The 26,317-nt window shown below is 41.2% G+C and overlaps 1 protein-coding gene across 1 annotated transcript; it reads left to right on the top strand.

Annotated features, from left to right (window-relative positions):
- Nucleotides 1-1,807: 1,807 nt before the first annotated feature.
- Nucleotides 1,808-25,435, top strand: rexo1 (REX1, RNA exonuclease 1 homolog). The gene is given in 17 exon segments (XM_036579521.1): nucleotides 1,808-2,114; nucleotides 5,266-7,088; nucleotides 9,534-9,635; nucleotides 10,361-10,583; nucleotides 10,888-11,045; nucleotides 12,065-12,202; nucleotides 13,753-13,876; nucleotides 13,962-14,087; nucleotides 14,485-14,622; nucleotides 16,046-16,159; nucleotides 17,264-17,337; nucleotides 18,889-18,909; nucleotides 18,911-19,000; nucleotides 19,091-19,206; nucleotides 20,840-20,978; nucleotides 21,084-21,204; nucleotides 23,144-25,435. Coding segments are annotated over 17 exon segments (3,741 nt in total). The 5' UTR covers nucleotides 1,808-1,969; the 3' UTR covers nucleotides 23,233-25,435.
- The last annotated feature ends 882 nt before the right edge of the window (nucleotides 25,436-26,317 follow it).

Below are 26,317 nucleotides of genomic sequence, written 5' to 3'. Positions count from 1 at the left end.
AGACCAAGAGGACCACTGAAGAGAACCTAACAAGCTTCAGTTTTGTGCTGATAGGTGCTGAAAGGTTTCTTTGCAGTTCCAGAAGCTACTCAGCACTGGATGAGTCAAAACTTGCTATGTAATTGTCACTGAGATGTGAAGTCAGAGTGGTTTGAAGTGAAATGGTTCATTATAGAGCATGGGTGCTCAGTCCTGGTCCTGGAGAGTTCAGATCCTTAACACCTGGCTCTCATGTTCAGATGCTCCCGAAGGCCTTCGTTAATTGGATTGGGTGTTTGATTAGAGATGGAACGAAGCTATGCATGGTGGTAGATCTCCAGTACCAGGATTAGGCACCCCCTGTTATAGAGGTACTTACTGACTCTTTATAGTGGTGGGAGGAATCAAGGGTTGTGATGACTACAGTGCAAAAGTAGCCATTTTATTTGCTATGCTAAACCACTGGAATTTTTATGTGCAATGCTGAAGATAAAATGGTAAATCTGATTCTTTGACTCTCTTGCCTTACAGTGCCTTGCATGTGTCTCTCTGCCTTGAATAGACTACATTTTAGCCCAAATCCTTCTGAGAACTGTTGTAATGCAGTGTTACCAGGCAACTTTTGGGAATTTCTTGTAATTTCCTGTGAGGGGAGCTAAACTCTAGTTTCCAACACCACTGCTGTGAATGACTTGATAAATAGCTCAAGCGGTGGATTTCACATCAAGCCACACTGAATGATTTTAACTGTAATTATGCAGGAATGTGGATAAAGCAGAAGAATTTCAAATGTACATTTGTTACTGGATCAGTATTATTCACACCTGTAATCGCTGCATTCAAACCAAGGTGGAGTTGAGCGTCTGTAGCTGAAACCTCCATTCCCTTCGGAGGTAAGGAGAGTGAGTCAAGGCGGTAACTTCCCAGAGGAAAGATTCAGATCTCCTGAGATCTCTAGTACTTCTAGACATGGTTAAACCAGGTTCTCTTGTTCCTGAAATGTGGCTCCTGATAAATAATAACCCTCAGATTTTGATCACATGTGTATGAACTCTTGTCATCTCACCCCAATCTTCTTTCCATACTAAGTTTTTGTACATAGCTCAATGTCACAGAGCACATTGTGACCCCCCACCTTATCAGAATGTCTTACAATGAAATGCTTGTTTAATCTCCTCCTTTCTCTTGAAGGGGCTTCAGGAGAGAGAACTCACATCAGCGATACTTCATTAATACAATAGTGAGATCTGCTTTATTTCTTAGTCTTATGAAAGACATTTTGTTATTCTGGGGAGTTTGAGGTTCAAACTTCAGCGTACTTGGACCTGCAGCTTGAACTACAGTGATGAGCGCCTTGTGAACACCAGACCAGGCCTGCGAGAAACAGCTCAGCTACCTTTGTGTGTGTGCAACTTTTCAAATAAAGGCTTATTTGTGTTGTCTGTGTGTTTCAACTGAAAGTTTGTCATATGAATGTGCATTTGAGTAAAAAAGGGGGTGTTGGGTTCATTGTGGGTTCATTGTAGGACACAAAGTGGATCTAAAATAAGCCACATTTTTCACATAGTACTCCAAGATCTCAAGCAGCTGAGAGCACCAGTTCACATAAGGATGTTTGTATTGCACAGGAATAGATGCATATGGATAACTCTAAGCAGTGCATTGGAGATCACTATGCATCAATAAACATCAGGAATGAATACTCTCTTGACATAAATATACTATAGCGTGGTCACGTTCCGCTCGAGCCCATGGCTCCAATCAGGCGAACAGCGCGGGCTACTTTGTGACGTCAACCCAGCGCGCGCTGCTTCCTCTCAATCCGGGGCCTTTTTGTGTGGCGGACCAGCTCTTTGTTGTTGTTGTCCGAGGGAGCGAAAAGGAGGAGACTGAGGGGAAACTGGCTCGTTTAAAAGCTGTAAAAGTGGCCGAGGCGAACCTATAAGCCCCCTCCGCCTCCCTGTGCTGAGAGCGCGGCGGTAATGAGAGCATGCTGCGGTCCACTGGCTTTTTCCGCGGGGTTGAGTGTCCGCTGCCCGGCTGTGACAGACCCTACTGCCACTTCAGACACTCACGACCACCGGCTGGACTCAGCGGCTTTAAGAGGACCAGAGAGACCCCGGCAGGCTCGAACGGTGACTGGAGCTTGCTTTGCACCTTTATTTTTGTTCAGCTTTGTATCCCAAAGTGTCCAGACACGCCTCTGAATTAGTCCATTGAGCTGATTTAAAGGGGAACTCCACCAGTTGTTCAGAATTCCTGCATAGTTCAATGGCTAAGATGTAAACAAAGTTACTCAGACTGGTTTGGTGTGAAATGCTTCGTTCTAGGAAACCCACACAGTCAGAATTGTTCACAGTGGTGCTGATAGTCCACCTCTAAAAAGCTCCCTCGCAGAAAGCCTTTACATGAAGTGGTTATGAATGTGCCGCCTGGTGCCTGAGACTTTGTTGTGATAACGTTTAGGCCTAAAACGGCTTGTTGACCCTTTTATTTTGGATCATTCATGGCGGAGGGGTACATGCAGGACGCTGGGAGGCAAAATAGTCCCCACAGAAAACTGCTATTGGAGTTATCACTAGTTTACCATCATCAACATTACATACAAAACTCAGAAGATGCCTGTAGGTTCACTGGTGGTTTTGGATAGTAAATAAAATGGGTTTATTTGTTTATGTAGACATTGTGACCCTTGGTTTTTGTCATCACCACTTTACACAATATGTATGAGTATGGCTTTGTTTACATTGCAACAACTGAATTATGCAAAAAATGTGAAAATTGGTGGAATTCCCCTTTGAAGTGCACCCCTTGGTTCTGTTGGTCACAGCCTGTGTATAGACTCAATAGAAAAGGATTGACTAATAGTGTGGAACACCTAAGGTCAACATGCCCAATGGCATAGAGGGGTATAAAGCCCCCCAACGTTGGACTGAGGAGCAGCGTCCAGTACCTTTGGGATGAGCTGGAGTGATCCCGAACTGATCATCCATCATCAGTACCTGATCTCACTAATGCTCTTGTGGCTGATTGTAGTCAAATCCTCACAGCAATTTTACGATGTGTAGTTTAAAGCCCTCTCGGAAGAGTAGAGGCTGTTACTGCAGCAGCGCCAACTTTTGGACATGTAGTGTATTTGGTTGACACTCTTACAATCTCTTAAAGGAAACTAACGTGGAACAGTGGGTGTTTAGACCAAGCTTTGGAGCTGTTTCATGTTGTGAGAGCTGTGCAGTTCACCTTCTCTGCACATGTTTGTGTTTTAGCTCCAGAAGGACCTGGCGCGGCTCAGGTGTAGGTGGATTTTTAGGATTGGAGCTGCTAAAACACTGTTCTAGTGTAGTCACAGTGGAGTGAGTTGATGATTGGTTCTGATCATTTGCAGTCTTTGGTGTTCAAACTGTGCGGTTACATTAGATGACATAATAAATACAGTGTTCATTCTGAACAGTGCATCCTGTCACACCTTTGCATTGCAGTAACATGAGCATGCATTGTTGTGATTAGTCCTGTTTGGATTGTATTTAGTATAGCAAAGTATTTGAGACATTGAATAAAAATTATCGCACTAATCTTTTTTGATGGTATTTCTTAGAGTATCAAGATATTGGATTTATGTCATATTGCCCACCACTAATGCCCAGTGTATATATCTATGCTGTATGTCAGCATATGTATATATATATATATATCTGCTACTGATATCACTTGGCAGCATCTCTGGCAACCCTACCCTAAGGTGATTGATTTATGTACAGTGTCATTTAACTGTAGGGGTTTATAAGTAGCTGTTCTGTTTGCAGGTAAAGAAGGTCACGAATGTTTTGCTTTTACCCCAAAACACGTGTCTACAATACATGTAAATTATACTGAGCACCACATTTACCAATCCTTTTTGTCAGTTACATTTTTAGGGATGTTAAAGATGAACCGATTAACCGTTAATGGCCAAATGCATTCAACTAATGTTTTTTCTTAAAGATAATTTGATAATTTCTAATAAACAATTAATATTTCAATAGGCAGCTTTTATATTCAACTTGGGCTGTTTTTGAATTGTACGTCTTTTAACTTGTTCCAGTAGCTGTACTTAGTGGTGCACGACTGCAGATTGTCCACTCTTGACTCCACTGGTCAGTTAAAGAGTAAAACGTCATGTTACTTCTGTTATGTGTAGCCTAAGCTATAGCATACACGTGCTTGTTAGTCGCCTCACAACAAAACTTTGAAACAATAACGAGCCGCAGACTTTGTTGATTGTTGTTTAAACTCTGCAGTTACACTTCAAGATATCCTCGGTCAGACCATTTGTTAACTTGGGCTAGTCTGTGGTAAATGCAGTCCTGTCTGCGATGCAAGGTTGCATTTTTTGATTAAGACCTGTTTATATAAAACACAGTGCTGTGTTTGATACTTTCGTGGGCTGTTTACGTTTGTTGGTTATGTATTAATCGCTGTCTAATAACGGTCAATTATCAGTTAAAAGAATTTGGCTGTCCCTTTTTTTAGCCACAGCATTCTTGTCCTTGAAGAACCACATTTTGGTTCCCTCAAGAACCATGTTTGAAAAGTAGATGAAGAACTGTTTAAAGAACCTTCACATAATGGAAAGGTTTTATACCAGGCTATACCTATTCCTAGAATCTTTACATGTGGAGGTTCTTTTAAGCTTTATGAAAGGTTCCTTATACTCACACATCTCCTTTACAAGAATGGTTCTCCAAATTCCCATCTCATCATTGAAGTTTTAAAAAAAAAGGGAACCAAAGCTGGTTCTCCTATGGCATCACAGGAGGAACTCTTTTGGGCACCTTTATTTTGAAGAGTGAATTGCTTGCTGTACAACGCTGTGCAATCCTCACCTTCAGATGCAGCTGCTGCCGCTGCATAATCATAAACTAATCAAATTAATCATTGCCCCACCCGTTTTTCCTGCTTTGTACTATAATACCTCTACTAAAAATGTTTGCTATCCGGTGTCAACCAGAGGAGGATGGGTTCCCCTTCTGAGTCTTGGTTCCACTCAAGGTTTCTTCCTCCTTCTCTTGGGAGTTTTTCCTTGCCACTGTCGCCACTGGCGACGCTCATGGGGGCTTGGACCCGGATTTTCTTTCTGTAAAGCTGCTTTGTGACAACACCTGTTGTAAAAAGCGCTATATAAATAAACTTTGCTTTGCTTGCTGTTCTATGTTCGCTTTTGTGAGCATCTCCATACAAAACAATGGAAAAACATATCAAATAATCATTGCTTGTGTCTAATTACATATTTCAATCTCTTCTCTGCAGACCAAGGTTATGATCCGTTCAGTCCTGAGGTGGTTAGACCAGGAGAGCAGTACAATGCAGAGGCATCAGATCCTTCAGCAGGTTCGGCTTTGGACCCAGGGGCCATGGAGCTGGAGCTGGTCAACCGGGCCATCGAGGCGGTGCGGAGCGAAATGGAGAAGGACAAGAAGAAGCTCTCTCAGATTGGGGACCAGGGATACGAGCCTTCCAACAGCTCCGGTAAAGCAGGTTACAAGAGACAAGTGGCTTCTGCTTCATCATCTCATAACGCTTATGATCCGGGGAGTTATCAGATGGGCCAAGCTTCAGACTACAACCCTACGCCACGATCCAGCAAATACACTCTGGATTCAGAGACCAGCAGCCATGCCAATTCAATGGAGTACGTACCTACAGCTGTCTCCAAACCTGGAGTGAAAAAAGCCCCTGCTGCAGCGTCCCGCGTCCCTGTTACGCTCCCTGTGTCTTCCTCCTCGAAGTGTAAATACACGCTGGACAATTCCAAACCCTCCACGGACATGGAGTATGATCCACTTTCAAACTTTTCTGCTAAACTGGCCAGTAAGAGCGGGAAAGAGGTGGACGGGAGAAAGAGAACGCATCCCGCAGGCTGGGAGAAGCAAAGCATGGACGAGGAATACGTTCCCACTGTAAAGAAGCCCAGACAGATCCTCCAAAGTGCGACAGATCCCCCAAAGTACACAGCCAGCTTCACCGAGTCTGATGAGGAAAGCTCTGGAACGGAGTACCGGCCCACGCCTGTGAGCCGTCTGAAGTGTCGGAAAAGCAGTGTGGGCTCCATGGAGGAGGACAGCAGGAGATCCGTAGCAGATGGCAGTGGTGCACACAAACAACCTCAGGAACCCGCAGCAGAAGCCTTTGAGTCTGATTTTGATTCTGAGGAGGCAAATGACAAGCCGCCTGATAAAAAAGTGATCGGACGCAGCGTCCAGGCGAAGAGTAGTAAATCAGAAAAGCCCAAGAAAGAGAGCAAAGAGTCTGGAAAGAAGAGCAGCAGCAGCAGCCATAAAGAGAAAAAAGGGAGCTCCACTGTGGAGAAACCCTTAAAGAAGACTATTCAGGAGAGTGTGAAAAAGGAGAAGAACCACGGGAAGACCACGGAGGAGAAGGTCCGATCCAAAGAGAGGGATTCAGACGGAGCGTGCAAAGAAGGGAAAGAGGGAAAGAGCAAGAAGGTGGAGAAGGTGAGGGCAGAGAAGGAGCGAGTCGGCGGGGATGCCAAGAGGGCCAAAACAGACAAGGTGGACCAAAGCAAGAAGGAGTCTAGCAAATACAAAGAACAGAAAAATGGAAAATTGGACAGTGGTGGACAACGAGACAAGGACAAAAAGAGAAACAGTAGCAGCAGCAGCAGCAGCAAAGACAAGAGCAAAAAAAGCAACTCCTCCTTGGAGGCCAAAGTGCCGAAGGCCAAGCCGCGTTCCCTGAGTCACGCTGACCTTTTCGGAGATGAGAGCCCTGAGGAGGAGGAGGAGGAAGAAGATGAGGAGGATGAGCGGATAGTGAGGAAGTCTGCCTCGGCTTTCAAACGAGGCGCTCTGATCACTAATAAGAGAAAAGCTTCAGAAGCTGCTGCCTTTTCATCAGAGGATGATGACGGGCCTGAAGATGAAGGGGAGGGAGGTGATGATGATGTTGATCATGGTGATGATGATGATGAGGATGTTGATGACACTTCCTTGGACTATGCCGCCCTGCAGGCGGATGTGGACTATGACTCTGATCCTATGGAGGAATGTCTGCGGATCTTTAACGAGTCCAAGGATGTTAAGACGGAAGACAAGGGCAGGCAAGCTAAACAGGTACCGCAGATGCTGCTCTGTCATGGTCCTTATTCTGTGATTCTCAAAGCAATCCTAAGGGTGTCTGGATGGTCTACAATTTTGCTCGATCATAACTCCCAGCACTTCAAGATAAAGCAAAAATGTGGACCATTTAGGGCCCCTGAGGACGATTTGAGAGCCGCACAAAAGCATAAAATACTTTTATATAACTATAGTTGTTAAAGGTGTAAAGAAACACATGTAAGTTTGACACGATTAGACCTGCTACTCATCTAAACCGCTTATCCTTCTGGGTCGAGACCTGCTTCTGATGATCGTTAATCTAATTAGCGTGGTAATATTTATTGTGCCTAACAAAGATGAGCTCAGGGTTCGAATTTAGGGGACTTAGAGGGTCCTGTGTTATTTCTTTGAATAAAATGTGAATTTTCTGCCTTCACACAAGGTGACCGTCTTTTTTCTATGTTCTCATCTTTGTTTAACATCAGTTTCCTAACCTGGATAAACCGTAAAGTCCTCCAGTCTGAGTTCATAACATAACCGCACAGTTAAAAACTGCCAAGAAACTGAGAAAGGTAGACTATTATACACCGATCAGGCATAACATCATGACCACCTCCTTGTTTCTATGTTTATTGTCCATTTTATCAGCTCCACTTACTATATAGGTGCACTTTGTAGTTCTCCCTTTTACCCTGTTCTTCAGTGGTCAGGACCCCCATGGACCCTCACAGAGCAGGTCCTATTTGGGTGGTGGATCATTCTCAGTGCTACAGTAGCACTGATGTGGTGGTGGTGGTGTGTTAGCGTGTGTTGTGCTGGTCTGAGTGGATCAGACGCAGCAGTGCTGCTGGAGTTTTTAAACACCTCAGTGTCACTGCTGGACTGAGAATAGTCCACCAACCAAAAATATCCAGCCAACAGCGTCCTGTGGGCAGCGTCCTGTGACCACTGATGAAGGACTAGAGGATGACCAACACAAACTGTGCAGCAGCAGATGAGCTATCGTCTCTGACTTTACATCTACAAGGTGGACTGACAAGGTAGGAGTGTCTAATAGAGTGGACAGTGAGCGGAGACAGTGTTTAAATGCGCCAGCAGCACTGCTGTGTCTGATCCACTCGTACCAGCACAACACACACTAACACACCACCACCACATCAGTGTTACTGCAGTGCTGAGAATGATCCAGCACCCAAATAGTACCTGCGCTGTGAGGGTCCATGGGGGTCCTGACCACTGAAGAACAGGGTAAAAGGGAGAACTACAAAGTGCACCTATATAGTAAGTGGAGCTGATAAAATGGACAATAAACATAGAAACGAGGTGGTCATAATGTTATGATCGGTGTAAATGCTTGCTGTGAACCACAGAAAGGGTTAACAGCTAACTAACTCTTTACAAACTGTCTGTTTTCAAGTTGAACGATATGAGGTGAAAAAGACGAGGCTTAACATTGGCTGAGGTAACAGTCAGCATTTGTCTGTTTAAGACTCCACTGTCTTTCTCAGTGTAAATTTCAGGCCACATATGATCTGCTGTGGCCTTTTGTGGTCTCATCCTGGGTCTAATTTAAAGCGGTAATGGCAGAATAATAAGTGGTGCACTAGAGTGTGCAGAGAAATTTAACAGTTTTCTGAGTCGCCAGTGCCAAATGCCTAAATCAGTGTGCTCACCTTCGTTAAAAACATGGAAAACACTGTGTGACATGGGTGTCCATTCATTGGTATTGATTTCTCTATTTAGTGTTGAAGGTTTTTTAAGCAACATAAATTGTATCCTAAACTACAGATTCAACTTAAATACGTTATAGCTGGTTTAGTTGAATACATCACAAATATAAATTCATGCCAGACTTTTATGTCACCTCACTTTCTACGTAGCCACTAAAGCTGAAAGCAAAGATGCCTAAGAAATCGCATGTGTGGAAGCACTTTAAATGGTCAGATGGTAGGAAATATGAGGGTGGTATACCACAGAAGCACGGCAAGTTTGATGAATCAGCTCAAATATGTAATTATCCTCATGTACACAATTCCACACCAGTCATATCACCTGCTGTAAATATTTTGAACTGCAGTACCAAGCATACTTAGAGTTATGGTTAATTATGAAACATAAATATTGTCGTTAGTGGTAGTTTTAAGAAAGTGTGCACATACTTGTTCGGGAATACCAGTGAGTGTTCAGAGCCTGTAAAACACTCTTATTTTCAGTTTTTCTGTATTTTATCAGAAATGTTACACCCTTATTAGTTATAGTCTGTGATAGTGGCTCAGTCAACTGCACACACACTAATGCTAAGCTTCTCAGCACTATTTCAGTGTAGGGCTCTTCCCTGTGGCTGTACTGCTCTTCAGTATTGAAACTGAAATATGAAACGCTGTGGGGGAATTTTGCTGGACTTTGTGGTGTCACAGTGGTTACAGTTTCATTCTTACTGTGTTCTTGTTTGTGTTTCAGCCTCCTAAGGAGGAGCAGGAAGATCAAGACGCACACAGCACTTTAACCACACTCTTCCCTGGCCAGAAGAAGAGAGTTTCACATTTTAAGGCCAAAGGAAACGTGAGTATTCTGTTCTTACTGTTGATTCGTGCACCAAAGTAAAAACAGTTTCCCATGACCATGTTTTCATAAACTTGTTCACGAGAGGCTGTGCGGTACTGCGATTTTATCACGGTAGCGGTGTTCTTAGGCACGACGCGAAGCGGAGTCTACATAAAATATGATAAATATGATAAAATACATGACTTTTCAGAAAATATTTTGTTATTACTAATAATATTCAAACAAGTATTCTGCCAAGAAATGTAGTTCCTTTAGAGTATGGTATCGTTGCCAAGCAACCATGGACCGTTAAATGAGGAGAACATTCGGTGGGCCGTCACTGTGTATTGCAGTCATTTCTTCATTTTTTAAACTTTTTGTCATATTACAATGAACATATGATAACACAGCACTGCTTAATACAAAACCTTTGCTTTCTAAGCACTTTTTGATTACCAAATTACAACCGTGAGTCTTATTTAGCACCAATCCAGCATCTTTCATAGCTGGAAAGGTAAGAAATTCTAACCTCTACAGCCCAATAGACATCAGCTACGAACACGACTCAGACAATTAGATTTTAGGACCGGAACTTTCTGTTTTATAAACCTCATTAACCGCCTCTCAATGTACTCTCAATGTGTTTTTCCATGTCACCACAGTATATCGGTGCTTATTCCAAATGTATGAAGACATGAATCTGGTTATTGATCTGTTACTGATTGTTGATGGACGTTGCTCAGGAGGAGACATCACTGAACATGTTGCCGAAGCCGCAGCGGAGGCTGACCGCGCAGGAAGTGTGTTACCAGCGCATGCAGGTCGCTCAACAGCAGGCGGCGCAGCTCGCCGCAGCCGTGAAAACTGTGTCCGCGTCCTCTGGCTCCACCCCCAGCTCTGCCTTTTCAGGAGAGAAGAGGAGAGTGATGCATCGGCCCAACCCCTCCTTAATCTCTGCAAAATCTGGTAAAGTACAGAAGAATCTTTAAAATGCATTTTATTATGCACACCAGCTCTTCAGATTAATAGCAGTAATGGTGAAAATAATAAACATATATGTAATAAATAATAAAAATAATAAGTAGTCATTTGCAAGTGGTTTCCTTTTACATTCACTAACAAAGAGTTCAGTTCATTTCATTGAAATAGAACAATGTGTGAAAACACCCACACAGTGGAATTATATGCAAATAAAACAAAGTACAATATGAGTTATTCAGATAAAATGTGTATGTTGTGGCTCATGTATTGATTCTTATGTTTTGTGTAGGTTTAGCAGACGCACAGCGGGCTGGCCGTGGGGTACTGTCACCCACCAGGACGGTACCGGATCAGCTGTCAGTCAAAGCCCACACATCCGCCGGCATGCTGTCCAAAACTGTGTCCACTTCTGCACAGAGGAGAGTGGCTCACACCCCTACCCTCAAGGTCTCAATAACACTGTACATTTCACCACATCATTCTGAAATGGGCCTTTGTTTATGAGGCTCTTGAGAGTTAGAGTGCTTGTTTAGTTTTAAAGGGTCCATATCCCACTTTTTCTTTTGTCCCCAAGAGCCTCTTTGGGTGGGTTTATGTACCAATAATAGTCATAATTCATTTTAACGTGACAGCTTTCCAACCTTCCCTTTATCTACTGGAGTAAAACAGGCTGTTTTTGTTATTGTGGACTTCAAGACTGATATGTAAATGGCCTATGTTCTGATTTTGCAGGCCTGTATTGTACCTCATTCAAAAAACACTCCTTATAACACCTGTGTGAGTGGGCGGGGCTAAACTGCTATAGGCTAAATAGGTAGATATAGAGAAATATGTTGGTTTGCATGACATCACAAAATAGTGTGTGTGTGGTGTTTTACTGCACGGATGGGTCAAAATGCGGAGGTGAAATTTCCTTGTTGTGGGACTAATAAGGGTCATTTAATCTTAATTTGAGACCATATTGCTGATATTAAGAAGAGCTAGATCTCTTCTGAATGTCTCTCATGCCATCTTTTGTGGAAACCATTGGCTGAATCTCAAATGGCTTCTTATCCCCTATGTAATGCTTTATATAAGTTACGAAAGTCTGGCTTCTACACCCAAATAGCGCACCATTCGCCCAGTATGAAATTCTCCACACGTGGTTGAATCCCAAATGGCTGCTTGTTAGACAAATGCACTATTTATAAGCACAGGAGCCACTATTATAATTCCTCTGTATTGCACTATGTAGGGAGTACAGATTGTTTTGATATTTAGCCATTTTTAAAGATCACAACTAGGCATCTGGGTGCAACCTATCATAGAGAATAAAATAAGGTGTTTAATTATATAAAATTAAATTGAATCCACACCTCAGAATCAAAAATCATATCAACCCTAAAAATATGTGTATAGTGCTTTCAAGTGCAGTATAATGAGTGTCCCACTAATATTCACCCTCTCCTTTTACTCTCTCCATGAAGAGCTCTTCTATGAAGCGGCCAGTAATTCCCACAGAGTTTGGAGCCAAAGTGCCCACTAATGTCCGTCAGCGCTACCTCACCGTTTTCATTGACGAATGTCTTAAGTTCTGTCCCTCAGAAGAGGCCGCTTTCCAGATGGTAAGATTTGTTCCATTTTATGAGTCAGAATATTTGACTATCTCACACGAGTGATATGATTTAGAGTTTTGAAGTGATACCCCATTGGTTTTGAGAGTTGTTTTATACTCTTGGTTTCTTCCTCTGCCATACACATCTGGAAATTTGGCGATCTAAGAAAACAAACATTGCTTTGAGTGGTAAAATTGGTAAGGCTTAAAAAAGAATCAATAGTCATGTGAGGATATTCATTCCAGTGGCTTCCAGTCTACTTAAGGGAATGGCAGCCTCAGCGGCTTAGGTCAGTTTTTAGTTTATTAATTAATACATGATAATGTGCTTTATATAATTTGAGGAGATCTCCAGGTACAATAAGTCGCAAGTATCTGACACCCTCTTTGGGTCAGTGAAATGAGATGTAGATCTAGCGCTTCGGTTTTACTCACATTCACCTTAACTTGAACATATGTCAGATGTTTCTAAACATGCCATTACACAGCAAACTGACTTCAAGGCATCTGTAAGATACAGGATGACATCATTGGCGGAGAGCGATGTTCCTCCCCTGCCAAATTAATGCCCAAGATGTTCTTATTTTCTCTTATTAGCTGGGTGGGAGTCTCAAAAACACAAGGGGAGATGGGGGGAGACAGGGGCACCCTTGTCTTGCTGCTTTTTCTAGCTAAAATGGCTGTGATAGGCACTCATTTACTAGAATATAAAAGCTGTATCCACTTTATTAATATTAGGCCGAGTCCATATTTTTGTAAGACTCTGAAGAGGAAGGGTCGATATATTTTTTTTTGGCGTCTAATGCCAATGTCATGCATGGTGTGGGAAGAGACCAAGCATTTGTGACATGATGTTAAGCAGCTGTCATACGTTATCTGGTAGATGTCAGTCAGCAAGGAACCGAGTTTGATCCAGCTGTATGAAGATAGTTATAACTGACTGGAATCTGCTGGCCAAGATAGAGGTTAATATTCTGCAGGCAGTATTCAAAAGAGTAATGCGTCTATGAGGTCCACAGTTTGTGGGGTCTTTGTGATAATTCCCTCTCCCTAAGACTTGGGTAATTAGCCAGCTTTATAAAATTATGCAAAATTCAGTGGTGTTTTTTTTTTTACATCTTTATTTATGTGTTTTGTGTGTAACCCGTCTATGGGGCTTTTATTATGTTTTGCTGTAGCATTCTCAGTGTCTTCCTTTGAAATGTGTTGATCTATTTTCTCTGATAGGGCATTGTCCAGTTTGGGAAGTTTAATACGCTTTAAGTAGAAATCTATTTTGTCTGAATCTAAACATGCATCTGTGCATCAATAAAGCTCTTTATAAAATGCTTCACGGATTTCCTTTGTTTTTTGTTTTGTTTATGCAAAAAAAATGGGTCCTTCTTGTTACTCTTGAGTTGTTGTGTTTTATCCCATGCAAGTCTATTTTTTTTCTCCTGTTCAGTAAAGCCCAAAAATGTTTTTTTTTTTTATATCATTATTGCTAAATTCCAGTAACACTGTAGAATGTGTTTACAGTTGGGTATCTAATGTTATCTCATTGTGTGGTGTTTCAACCAGGGTCTGGACGAGGAGAAGCTAGTGTATGACAGAAGCAGCAGTAAAAACATCTACCTGAATGTTGCAGTGAACACACTGAAGAAGCTCCGCAGCAAGAGTGTTGCCACTTCCTCTCCCACCACCAGTAAGTCTACAAGACTAAAAGTACAATTCACAGGTTGTGTTAAAGAATGTGTCTAAGTGAAGTTTACTTTGCTGCTCTTCCACAGAGAAGGCCGGTGCGTCAGTAAATAAGAAGGTTCAGTCTCATGAGGGTGTTCTGGGCGGCCGGCTGGCAGCTACGACCAGCTATACCATTAACCGCTTGGGCAAACAGCAGGACATGAACCTCAAAGGTAAAACAAGTGTGATGGGGGTGTACATTAATTTCATTTTGGCCAAATACTGATGATTCTGTTGAAAGATCTGTTATTTTTCAGTTAAACTAAATCACTGCAGTCATAGTTCAGAAAATTTAGCTAGGTTTTTTTTTCCATAGATGTCTGTCCAAGGAGACTTACAGAATTTTGCAAAGACAAATTTAAGACAAATCCATAGAGATACTGCAAGGACCCATAACTCTTTAACAAGACCTTTTTTCCTCCCACGCTTCATTTATTCAAACGAATAAAAAGTTTAAATACTTGCTACAGAGCAGCTTATTCAAATGTAATTCAAATATCAGTGTAGTTTTGTCTGAATAGGTCTAGAGTCCTCTGTGTGTGAGTGTCTGTGGTTGTGGCTGCTCTCCAGGTGCAGTTCTGTACCGGAAACTGAAACCGTACATTTTGACTGAGGAGCAGCTGCAGGAACACGGTTACCCCAGACCTCATCCAGAGCGTTTGGGTCATGCAGTCATCTACAACCTCCCTGAGAAGAAAAACAACGACCGTAAGAACATTCACTACTGCATGTTTATTGGTTCTTAGTGCTGTGCAGAAGTTCACTTGCATAATGAAGGAGAACATCCAAGAAAAATAAGTGAAAAATCAGAACTGTTGTTCAAAACATGACTGAAAGCTACAGAGTAGCTTAGGGTCTCCTAACCACCACCTGCAAGACCTGGTAGACACCAAAACTGCCCCAGCAGATAAACAGCACTGAAAGCTTTCATCTTTGAGAGAGAGGAGAAAATCAAGCTGCTTCAGATCTGAAAACGTCCACAGGTGTTTCTGTCCATCCTTCCGCTGTGAGAAGATGACTCAGCTCTGTGGGTCTGAAAGGATGTGTAGCTGATAAGAAGAACCTCACTGAGAAAAGGAAATAGACAAAAAAGAAAAACATTCCCAGTGGGTGGCGCTGTCGCCTCACAGCAAGAAGGGCCTGGGTTCGATTCCCGGCCGGGTGACCAGGGTCGTTTCTGTGTGGAGTTTGCTTGTTCTCCCCGTGTCTGCGTGGGTTTCCTCTGGGTACTCCGGTTTCCTCCCACAGTCCAAAGACATGCAGTCAGGCTGATTGGACATGCTAAATTGCCCCTAGGTGTGAGTGTGTGTGAATGTGTATGTCTGTCTGTCTGCCCTGTGATGGACTGGCGACCTGTCCAGGGTGTATCCTGCCTTCCGCCCGATGACAGCTGGGATAGGCTTCAGCACCCCACCGCGACCCAGAAGGATAAGCGGTTTAGATGATGGATGGATGGATGGAAAAACATTCCACTAGAAAATGTTTTTATGGACTAAAATTTCGTATTTGGGATTATTTAGAGTGAGAAGCAGAAAATGTTAAACTAACTACCAAGACTGAACATTGGAGGTGTGGAAAAATATCCCTACACATTTCTTTGACAGACTGAAAGCACGGCTCTCATACCGAATGGAAGCTGTAATAAAGGCAGAGTGGACACACTGAATACGGAAACATTTGATATTACTTCTAGTTCGGAAAGGTGGTCTCTGATGTTTGCACAGTACTGTATTGATGGAATGTCAGTCAGTGACAATGATGGTCTAAAGCGTCCAGCACAGATTAGATTTAAACTCCAGCCCCTGCAGTAGAGTAAAACACCGTCTTTTCCCTCGTACTCAGCAGCCATGGGTCATCCAGTAATGCCTTTCAGGGAATCGCCTCATTCCACCACTAGATGGCAGAGTACTCAAAATGACTGCATTGCTTGGCTGTTGCTGTATATCTTGAATATGTTGTTAATATCAGACCCAGCACACTTTTTCTTGATGTGAACCTGCATTAGTCTGTTTATTACAGTAATTCTATCTGTGGGGCAGCGACTGACTGACTGGCCTTCTGTCACTGCTTTGCTGAGTTGTTAGTGTTCCTTTAAATCGGCTTTGCTGATGGTAGTTCTTTGTTCTTTCAGCCTTCTCTAAGGTGTGCTGCAGGTGTGGAGCCGAATACAAAGTCAACGCCCTCGGCAGCTGCGTTCGCAAAGAGGAGTGCAGCCACCACTGGGGCAGATTACGCAGATACAGAGGTGGGTGCGTGTTTCGGTGAAATAAGAGGGAGAAAAAGTAGGAAAATGTATTGAACGGAGAAAAAAGTTGGAAATGAACTAGTAACTCCTTCCTTTTTCTCACTTTAGATTGATCCCATTAATGTGCATGAGTACTCTGTTAACTATTCAAGGTGCCAGTATTGAAATGCTGAAATCATTATTATTTTATTTTACTTAGTCTGTGTTTTTAAGGCCGTAAGCCTCTTGAAGCTGTGTGTTTTTTATTTGGGTATCCGTCACGTTTCAGAGAAGGATGACAGAAAAATGATACAAGCAGCAATTCATTGAAATGCAACAGGTGTTGAGGACGTGGCTGAGAAGGCATAGATAGCGTGGCTGTATCGCTAACTAGACTAGCTCCTGTAGCTGATGTCAGCTAGGTCCAGAAACAATGGAAATTATATTTTTCTGAGAAATAAAATGTTAACATGGTGCATGTTAAACTGCTACTGAGGAGAAAATACCCTGTGTATTCCTCGTCAGCATCCAACATGACACTGCTTAGCTCTGTTAGCTCATTAGCTCGTCTGAAGAGGCAGCCTCTGCTACTCTACCAACACGAAAATGTCTGCAAGAAGTCTGCAGCCCTACAATATTTTCAGCCAAAGTTGTTTGTTTTTATTTATTCCTTTCTTTCTTTCTTTCTTTCTTTCTTTCTTTCTTTCACATTATTTTTCCTTCCATGCAGTAAACCGGATATCTGTTCGTGAACTCTTACACATATCAAATATCAAAATTAGTCGGAATGCACATCCCTTACCTGAAATTTTAAGTGCCACATTGGTCCAAGAAATTTTTCAAACTTTTTTCCAATCCATTCTCTTGTTTTTAATCACTGTCTTCAGGTCACATAGGAATTCTGGAAATCCACATTTCATTATTATTGAAAGTGTTAAAATTACACGTTATGATTTAAAAAAAAAATCAAATGGGCACTCTTAGATGTTCATCGATGTTGTATAACTACATACAGTTGTATCACTTTGGACCAATCAGAACACGTTCTATGGCATTTTTCCTCATGCTGAATTTAGTTGTTGGACACTTTTAGAGAAATAGTCTATATTTTTGTGTGTCCCACAGTGCCGGGAGGGTGGGAGACTCAGTACAGCTGCTGTTCCGGTGCTGTGGGCTCTCCTGGGTGTCAGGTGGCTAAAGTAAGTCTGCTGTTGCTTTTGCTTTCTGGTCTAAACCACCATACGGTCTTCATCTGCCTGAGACGTTATTCATCGCTGACACCTGTTTCTCTCTGTATCATCCTTCTCTCTCTCTCTCTGTGCCATCTGTCTCATTAATCTGTTGCAGTGCAATGTTATAAGCAAGATGCTCATCATAGCAATGCCAGAGTGAGATTATGGAACAGTTGATGTGCTGAGTAAGAATTTATGTTGATCAATAAACCAGTCACACTTTTTCACAAATGTACACATCTGTTTACATAGAATATTGAATTTAAACATGTATTTTCGCTTAAATAGTTTGCAGTGAAGTGTTTCCAGGCTCCTTTGTGGTTTGTGTGATCAGCCACAGTTGCTCAGTAACTTGCAGTAAAAACACATTAATGAATCAGTTAATGAGTATGGACACTTATACAGTGTCAGTGTTCACCACTCAAACAAACAACATCAGCTGTAGACACTAGAATAACGTTTTCATATTTAATTATTAATAATTTAATTATTATGGTCCATTATTTCATTAACCATTTACCGTTGAGTGTTTTTACTGTATGATACGCAGCAGTTGGTAAACAAAGGATCTTTGTTTTTAACTGTAAAAAGCTGCTGCTTTTTTACAGCCTTTAGCAAAAGAATTGAGAGTCTGTGAAGTTTTCAGTGACCCCTAACTTTACCTCGCCTCCTTTTGTTCGTTGTGTAGCAACAAAATTCTTGCAGTGCACATTGGTCCACATTCAGTTGATGAAATAACCTATGATGTTCACTAGAAATCACGAGTGCACTGTGGGAAATTTTAGTGCAGTGGGGCCGTATTACAGAAACGTACGAACTCTGAAATCTTGTCTGTAAGAATAATTATCTGCCAAATAATTAGAAATTTTCACAGATATTTTTGGAGCTGTTGTACTAGTGCCCTCAAGACTGTTGACTGAAAAAATGTCCAATTTTACAACAAAATGGATATTATGAGAAAACTTTAGGACAAACCGTGTTGGAGGGAGTGTTTTGCTGTCTGGTGCTCCATTGAGATGTGAATGGCCAGGATGTGGTGTAAATCGGGGATTCCTGACCTTTTCCACCTACCTGTTTAGTTCTAGAAAGCACGAATGCCAACTTATTGGCTCAAAAATGTAATTTTTGAGAAATTTTTCAACACGCCTATGTTTGTATGTGTTTTGTATCAGTGACCATTAAATATAAACATAATGGTAGCAAATTAAATGGAGTGTTTCTACAAGACAGATGTTTTTGGTGTTTTTATTATAGTGTTGCGATTGGATGACAAACTTGACAAATCTGCCTTTTATTAATGTTTATCATGCTATCATGTGTATTAATGTTATTTATTTATTTATTTTTTATTGTTACGTCAGCTCTTTTTTTTTCCCACTGATTTTTATGCCATCACTAGCCCACTACTGACCATTGGTCCCTTCTCAGTTTTGTCCCAAGACCACTAAAGTGTGCTTTGCTGCCCCCTTGTGGTCTGTGGTTAACAAATCCTGGTGTAAATGTTGTTCTCCTCTGCAGCAACACGTTCAGGACGCCCGTAAAGGAGTCTTTAGATGGTTACGTGAAAACCTTCAGCAAGTCCTTACCAGCCGACGGCAACGGAGGCGTCTACGCTTTGGACTGTGAGATGGTGAGACAGTAGTCAGTTGAATACACAAACACTGCACTGGGATATCATTTTGATAAGTTTGATAAAGAAGTTTGATTTGTCTTTCGCTAGTGCTACACAAAGCAAGGCTTGGAGCTGACCAGAGTGACGGTCATCAACTCGGACCTTAAAGTGGTTTATGACACATTTGTGAAACCTGAGAGTAAAGTGGTGGACTACAACACACGGTAGGAGTTCAGTAACACACATGCATCACACAGTTAGCCCTGCAGTGCACTGTAAATTAGTACTGTCATAGTTATTAACATCAATAATGTTTAGGCAATTAACTCGTTTTCCTATTATGACCTTTCTGTAACTGTCTGTAGTAGTGCAGACTGAAGCCCAGCTGCAGTGCCGTGTAAACTGACTATAAAGCTGTGATTGTACAGCTTTTAAAGAGATACCTTTAGCCCTTTCAGTAGGTAAATTAATGAGCAGCAAACTAACAAAAGCATCACCAAAGTGGAAAGCTCAGAGAATCTCCTCTGTAACTGGAATCATGGCTGTATGAACAAGAGTGAAAGTAGGCAATATGACAGTATTTATTGAATAAAATATTGTTTAAAATGGTCAATTTATGTTGCAGTATGCTTTTTTGAGCATATCATGGATATAAAAAATACTGCATTTTTCATTACAAATAGAGCATAATTAATTATGTTGCACTGGATTTAGTGCAGTATGTGAAATAATCATTGTCTTCAGTTTTATTGTTATTTTTTTTAATGTGGCACTACTGGGGCTTTTTTTCTGTTATCAGACCTCAAGAAAACTAAATATTGTGATTCATTTTGTGTATAATTAAATTGCCTTGAAGTGTAATATTTTTGCCCTATTGCCCACTCCTGAGTGAGAGGTCTACAATCACGGACGAGTTGAATCATAGACTGTATATACACTTGTAAAAAAGATGGTGCTTCAGGTGTTCTTTAGTAGTGAAAATGGTTCTATATAGAACAGGGAGGAGTGAGGACACCGGGAGCAGTGTGTGGAGACAGAGTTTTCTTTTTATTACAACACAAATCACCCAGCTTTTCAGTCAGCTTACAAAATTGAAGAGCGTGTTTGCAGGGAATTCAGTCTTGAGCCTTTCTTTCTTTCTCCTGTGTCTCCACTGATCTCCTCTCTCTGGCCTCTGCCACCTACTGAGAAAAGACATGGCTATAAGTAGGCCGGCAGAAACAACAAACAGGTGAATCTTATCAGTTACTTAGCCCGCTGGTTTGGTGTGACTGGTTCTCTGTCTTGCATGTGATGCTTGACCGTTCCCCCCTCCTTTACACATTACATTCAAGCACCATCTTTTTCAAGAGTGTATGATGTATATTATATATCGCTGTTGTCGGAGGTAAACCTCCTATCTCCAAAATGGTAGCCTTACAGGAGAAGGAAAAAACCTACTTCACTTTTAATGTAAGTCAATGGAACCAGACTTTTTTTCCAAGTCATTTTAGGTCATTTCTTTTAGTCCATTCATCATGAAATTTACACACAATGTAAAGTGTAATAACAGGCATTTTCAAATTATGTCAAAAACTGATAAACGTCAAAAATGGAGATGCAAGGTTTTCTTCCGATAACAGCGATATTTGGAACATAGTGTTGCTCTCACTGATGAAAGTGGGAGACTGTGTTCACTCTGAGGAAATCATGTGATTTTCCTGTTCAGGTTATGTGAACTCTGCTTGGAATGGAACTGAATTCAGTTTAATTGCTGAAAGTCATAAATACATTCTGATGAGGCTTTGTCCACTCACCGAGTCCACTCATGTATGTCTGATAACATGTCTATGGCTATCCATGTGTCCATGTGTTTAGGTTCTCGGGTGTGACGGAAGAGGATTTAGAGAACGCTACGATGAGGCTGCGAGACGTCCAAGCTGTTTTACTGAACATGTTCAGCGCTGAGTCCATCCTGATCGGCCACAGTCTGGAGAGTGACCTCTTAGCCCTTAAGGTATGACGCATGTACACCCTCAGCTAGCTGGAAAACCTTCCTTGAATTTCCTGTCGTTTTTGTTTTGGTGTGTTAACGCTAACTCTGTACTGTGCTCTTCTGTAGCTGCTGCACAGCACGGTTGTAGACACGGCTGTAGTTTTCCCTCACCGCCTCGGGCTGCCCTACAAGCGAGCTCTCCGCAACCTCATGGCTGACTACCTCAAACGCATCATCCAGGACAACGGTGAGGACAGCAGGCCATTCCCAAACTCTTTTATTTCACTGTAGGCGGACTATACACCGATCAGGCATAACATTATGACCACCTCCTTGTTTCTGCGCTCATTGTCCATTTTATCAGCTCCACTTACTATATAGGTGCACTTTGTAGTTCTACAGTTACAGACTGTAGTCCATCTGTTTCTCTGCATACTTTGTTAGCCCCCTTTTACCCTGTTCTTCAGTGGCCAGGACCCCCATGGACCCTCACAGAGCAGGTACTATTTGGGTGGTGGATCATTCTCAGCACTGACGTGGTGGTGGTGGGTTAGTATGTGTTGCGCTGGTCTGAGTGGATCAGACACAGCAGTGCTGCTGGAGTTTTTAAACACCTCAGTGTCCCTGCTGGTCTGAGAATAGTCCACCAACCAAAAATATCCAGCCAACAGCGTCCTGTGACCACTGATGAAGGACTAGAGGATGACCAACACAAACTGTGCAGCAGCAGATGAGCTATCGTCTCTGCTGTGTCTGATCCACTCGTGATCCAATTGTAGAACTACAAAGTGCACCTATATAGTAAGTGGAGCTGATAAAATGGACAATGAGTGTAGAAACAAGGAGGTGGTCATAATGTTATGCCTGATCAGTGTAAGTTTTAGCATGTGACAGAGCAAGAGGTGACCGGTCATTTCCTATTGGAGTACAGGATTTGTAGTTGCGATTTAGCTACAGACAACACAGCAGCAGGGGGGCAAGCGACTGGTCTTAATGCAGATGTAGGATGAGGTGACAGTCTAAATGATTGATTGAAACAAATTGGAGGTTCCTACTTGCATTCTGTTCCTACTTGGGATGCACAATAATCAACCAAATAATCAACCAAAATAGCAGGTTTTTGCTCAAACTACAAAATCGTCAGTCAGCCAATGTATTGCTTTTATTTTGGCTGATCTGCAATTTTATGACGTAAACATACACTGTATGTAAATGCTGCTGCTATACCTGCTCCATAATTTCTCTTTAAGTCTTTGTGCTAAATGGCCAGTTGTGCTTTACTTTTGATATGGCACTTTATTTGATGTTTGTTTCATGTTATTGAAATAGACAGCTGATTTAAAATTGAAGTTTGGTCCATTAAAGGGCAATAGTTGTTTAAATTAGTTTAAACAGCTAACATAGTTGATTTGTTTATAGATTTAAACAAATCTATAAGTTTGACTTATAGAAAGTGAAGGAAATGTGCTAATGTTTTATGTGTTCATTTACCCACACAGTGTGAGCTTCAGATAAAGAAAAGGTTGATCATAATCAGGTTTATATATATATACATACACACACACACACACACGGCTGTCCAATGAAAAACAAGTATCTCAAAAATAGTAATTTTACAGGAGAAGGCCAAACTACCCTTACTTTTCAATGTAAGTTAAGGTAAAGAGATGTTATTCCAAGTGATTATGGAGCATTTCTATTGGTCAAAAATTAAATTGACAAAAATGGGTTTGTGTGTATATGTGTGTGTGTGTGTGTGTATGTATGTATGTGTGTATGTATATATATATATATATATATATATATATATATATATATATATATATATATATATATACACACACATACACACACACACACACACACACACACACACACACACACATATATATATATATATATATATATATATATATATATATATATATATATACACACAAACCCATTTTTGTCAATTTAATTGACAAAATGCTGCAGAGAGACTTTTGGTGAACTGTTTGGTGAAAGTGAAAGAGGCATCTTGAATTAAACTGATAACTAGGTTTACAGATTGCTTGAAAGGAAAAAAATTAGAGGGCTAAAAATGATCAAAGCAGTGCTCAGTTTTAGCTGTTATAGCGACGCCTGTATATGTACATTTTTTTTAAATGTGTGGTTCTCATGTGTATTTTTTCCCCTCTCTCTAGTGGAGGGACATGACTCCAGCGAGGACGCCTCCGCCTGCATGGAGCTCATGATATGGAAGATCAAAGAGGATGCCAAAGTCAAGAGATGACCTCTGACCTCCCTGAGCCTCTGCTCTCTCCCCTCCCTTCATATTCTGTATGACCTATAGAGAAGGAGGCAGGCAGAATAGGACAGAGAGTGAGAGAGAAAGCAAAGGAAGAGTAAAGCCAGGGTGAAGGGTCATCCGCTGCTGCGTTGGGTCTAAATTTGCACTGGAGTCCCATATGAACAAAGGAGGAGAAAGAGGGGAAGATGCCACTACTGCCTGAAAAAAGTGGGCAGACCTGGCTGTTAACCCGATGCAAGTCCTTCCGGACGTTCATCTTCTACAGCTCAGTCTGAAAGCCTGCTTTATTCCCAACAGCGCCCTCTTCAGGCAGCTGTAAAACAAGATTGCTGAAGAGGTAAACCTCGAGGTCGAATATTATGCTTTTTCAAATTTAGAGACTATGTGCTATTTATTTTACGTTCGTGTTACTCCGTACCTTTGACGAAATACACCATCTATGCACATCAGTTGTAATAGTGCCATTATGTAGACTAGAGGTCTTCAGGTCTGGACGCTGAATCCAGATTCTAGTCATGGATTTTGTAATCACAGCTAGCCATATTACTACCCTCTTGGCAAAAAGGGTTCTGCGTAGTCCAAAAAAAAGATTATTTGACTTCTAACAGTAGAGGAAGATTTGGTGCTACATGGAACCATTTTTAAAAGGTTCTTTAAAGAGCCATATATGACAGGTTTTCCATCAGAGGGAAGAACCAATTAACCATATAAAGAACCATGTTAGCATTCAGTGGTTCTTTGAGCTGTGATGGTTCTGTTTATAGCCATTGCAAAATTACTACAGAAAACTTTGAGTGTAATCAATTACATCAACAATTGCATAATCAACTACTGCCCCTAAATACAATATCCAGCATCGGAAACTAGATCTGAAGACCAGGTCTAAAGACTTACGATGTAGTTTTTTTTTACAATCCAGAAACAGAAATCCAGCATTCGGTCCTGAATTTTGTTATAATTGTTAGATATGAAACTAGATGGCCAGTCAGTTACCTCTGCAAATGCATCATCGAAGAACTAAGAGTGATTACAAAAACCAAAACTGGGACTGGATTCATGGTCTGGATTTGAAGACCTATGACATAGACCAGAGATCTTGAAATCCAGACCTTGAATCAAGTTTTCAGTCCTGGATTTTGTAAACACTGGTAAGTATGACTGTAGGTGGGTATCGATTACAGCCACAGTTCAGTTAAATCACTGCTAGTTAATTAAAGTGATATAACTGATTGGCCAAGTAGTGTCATACCTTCCACTGATTACAAGATCTGGACCTTGAATCCAGGTTCCGTTCCTGGATTTGGTAATCACTGTTAGATATGACACCCAATCAGTTGCGTCAAATAAAATGAAATAAAATATCTACCAATGATTACAAAATCAAGTCGATGTGTTGACGTAACTGATTGAGCACCTACTGTCATACCTACAAGTGATGACAAAATCCAAGACCGGAAAACTGGATTCAAGGGGTGGATTAGAAGACCTGTAGGTTAGAAAAAAAAAATAAGACAATGTTGCTGCTTTAGAAAAGCTATATGTTGCACTGCTGGAAAGCCTGAGGTGTTACAGCAGGAAAGATGGAATTAGCTATTTGTTACAGTATTAAACCCACAGTTATACTTACTTGATCATGTTTAGCGCTGATCGGTCGCCACCTTGAGGAACAGCGTATAGGAACAGCGTCTACTGACTCCTAGCTAGTTACACAGCTGTAAAAGTTTTCCCAGATGTTTGTTCAGAAGCCCATGCCTTTCATAACTGTGATGATAAATGCACTTGGTGGACGTAGTCTGTCTGTACTACAGTTAACAGTGAACCTGTCGACTGAAGGAGAGTTTCACAGTGACGCTTTTTGTTCAGACTATTGATATGAAATGACAGAGTTCAGCTGGTCCAGAGACACCTGATTTGCTTTTTTTCCCCTTCTTTTTCTTTTTTTTTCTCCTTTTTTTTTAGAAAATCACAGCCTGTGAATCGCATGGATCTGAGCTGGCTGGCTAATACACTCACTCAGACTAGGCCTAACCTACACAGCTGCCTGCTAATCCTATCACAGTCACTGTACGCCCGCTGTAACGGCTGACATTACACTGTTTCTGTCCTCTGTTTATTTACATTATGTTCTATTATAAAATGGTATAACTCTGAAGCCATGGGCTGTAAATATGCTGTATCAAAGCTGTTTTGTATCTATTTTTGTTTTCTATTAAATGATTTAAATCAAATGGTATTGTTTGTTTATTTTAGCTCTATTTGCCATTTAGTACCACAGAATACTAAATTACTTCTTAATGCGTCGTTTCTAGCTTCTGAATGTTTGTTTGGCATATGAGACACAAGAGCCTTCACCAAATGGGAATTCCATCTTTTTTTCCATTTAATTAACTGAATTATAACTTAAATTAAATGATTTTATTATAAGTTATAATTTAGATCTACACAAGGTAATTCAGAGTGGTTTGATGTGATGTGAAAAACTCTGATTTCTTTCCAGTGGTGATGTCTGCAACACAAATATACAACACAAACAAAGCCACAAGTCTTCTGAGGTTTTAAATGTAATGATGATAAATTTTTAAAAAATTGATCACTATTTTTTCTTTGGTGACTATTTTGTCTTACAGCGCCCTCCATGTATCTCTACACCATGAATGGAAATGGAAATGGAAAAAAAAAAAAAAGATCAAAGTAGAGCTTGTAAATATGACGATATTTATTGTTATTGTGAGAAATGACATCACAAAATGTCACAATGTCCGACCAACTGCTTGTTTGATTAAAAAGAGAGCCTCATTAGATCTGCTTAATTAGACAAATCTTTGGATCCATATTTTTTGATAGTATCTTTAAATGTGGCAGTACTTTGTCTGTTCCAACTAATTGGATATCAGAAAAAATACTGTGAAAACTTTTTGCAGTATTGTGATACAACATTTTTGCCATATCGCCCACCTCTAGATCAAAACCACTGTAAAACAATGTCTCAGGCACCACAAAGCATATTAGTCTACGTCTGGTCTTCAGATGTCTGGTTCCTATCACCACCACTGTAAACAGCTCTGAC

This window comes from Colossoma macropomum, unplaced genomic scaffold (assembly GCF_904425465.1).
Source record: "Colossoma macropomum unplaced genomic scaffold, Colossoma_macropomum, whole genome shotgun sequence".
Classification (NCBI taxonomy): domain Eukaryota; kingdom Metazoa; phylum Chordata; class Actinopteri; order Characiformes; family Serrasalmidae; genus Colossoma; species Colossoma macropomum.
Note: the sequence above shows the minus strand (reverse complement) of the source record. Positions and strands in the feature narration are given on the sequence as shown.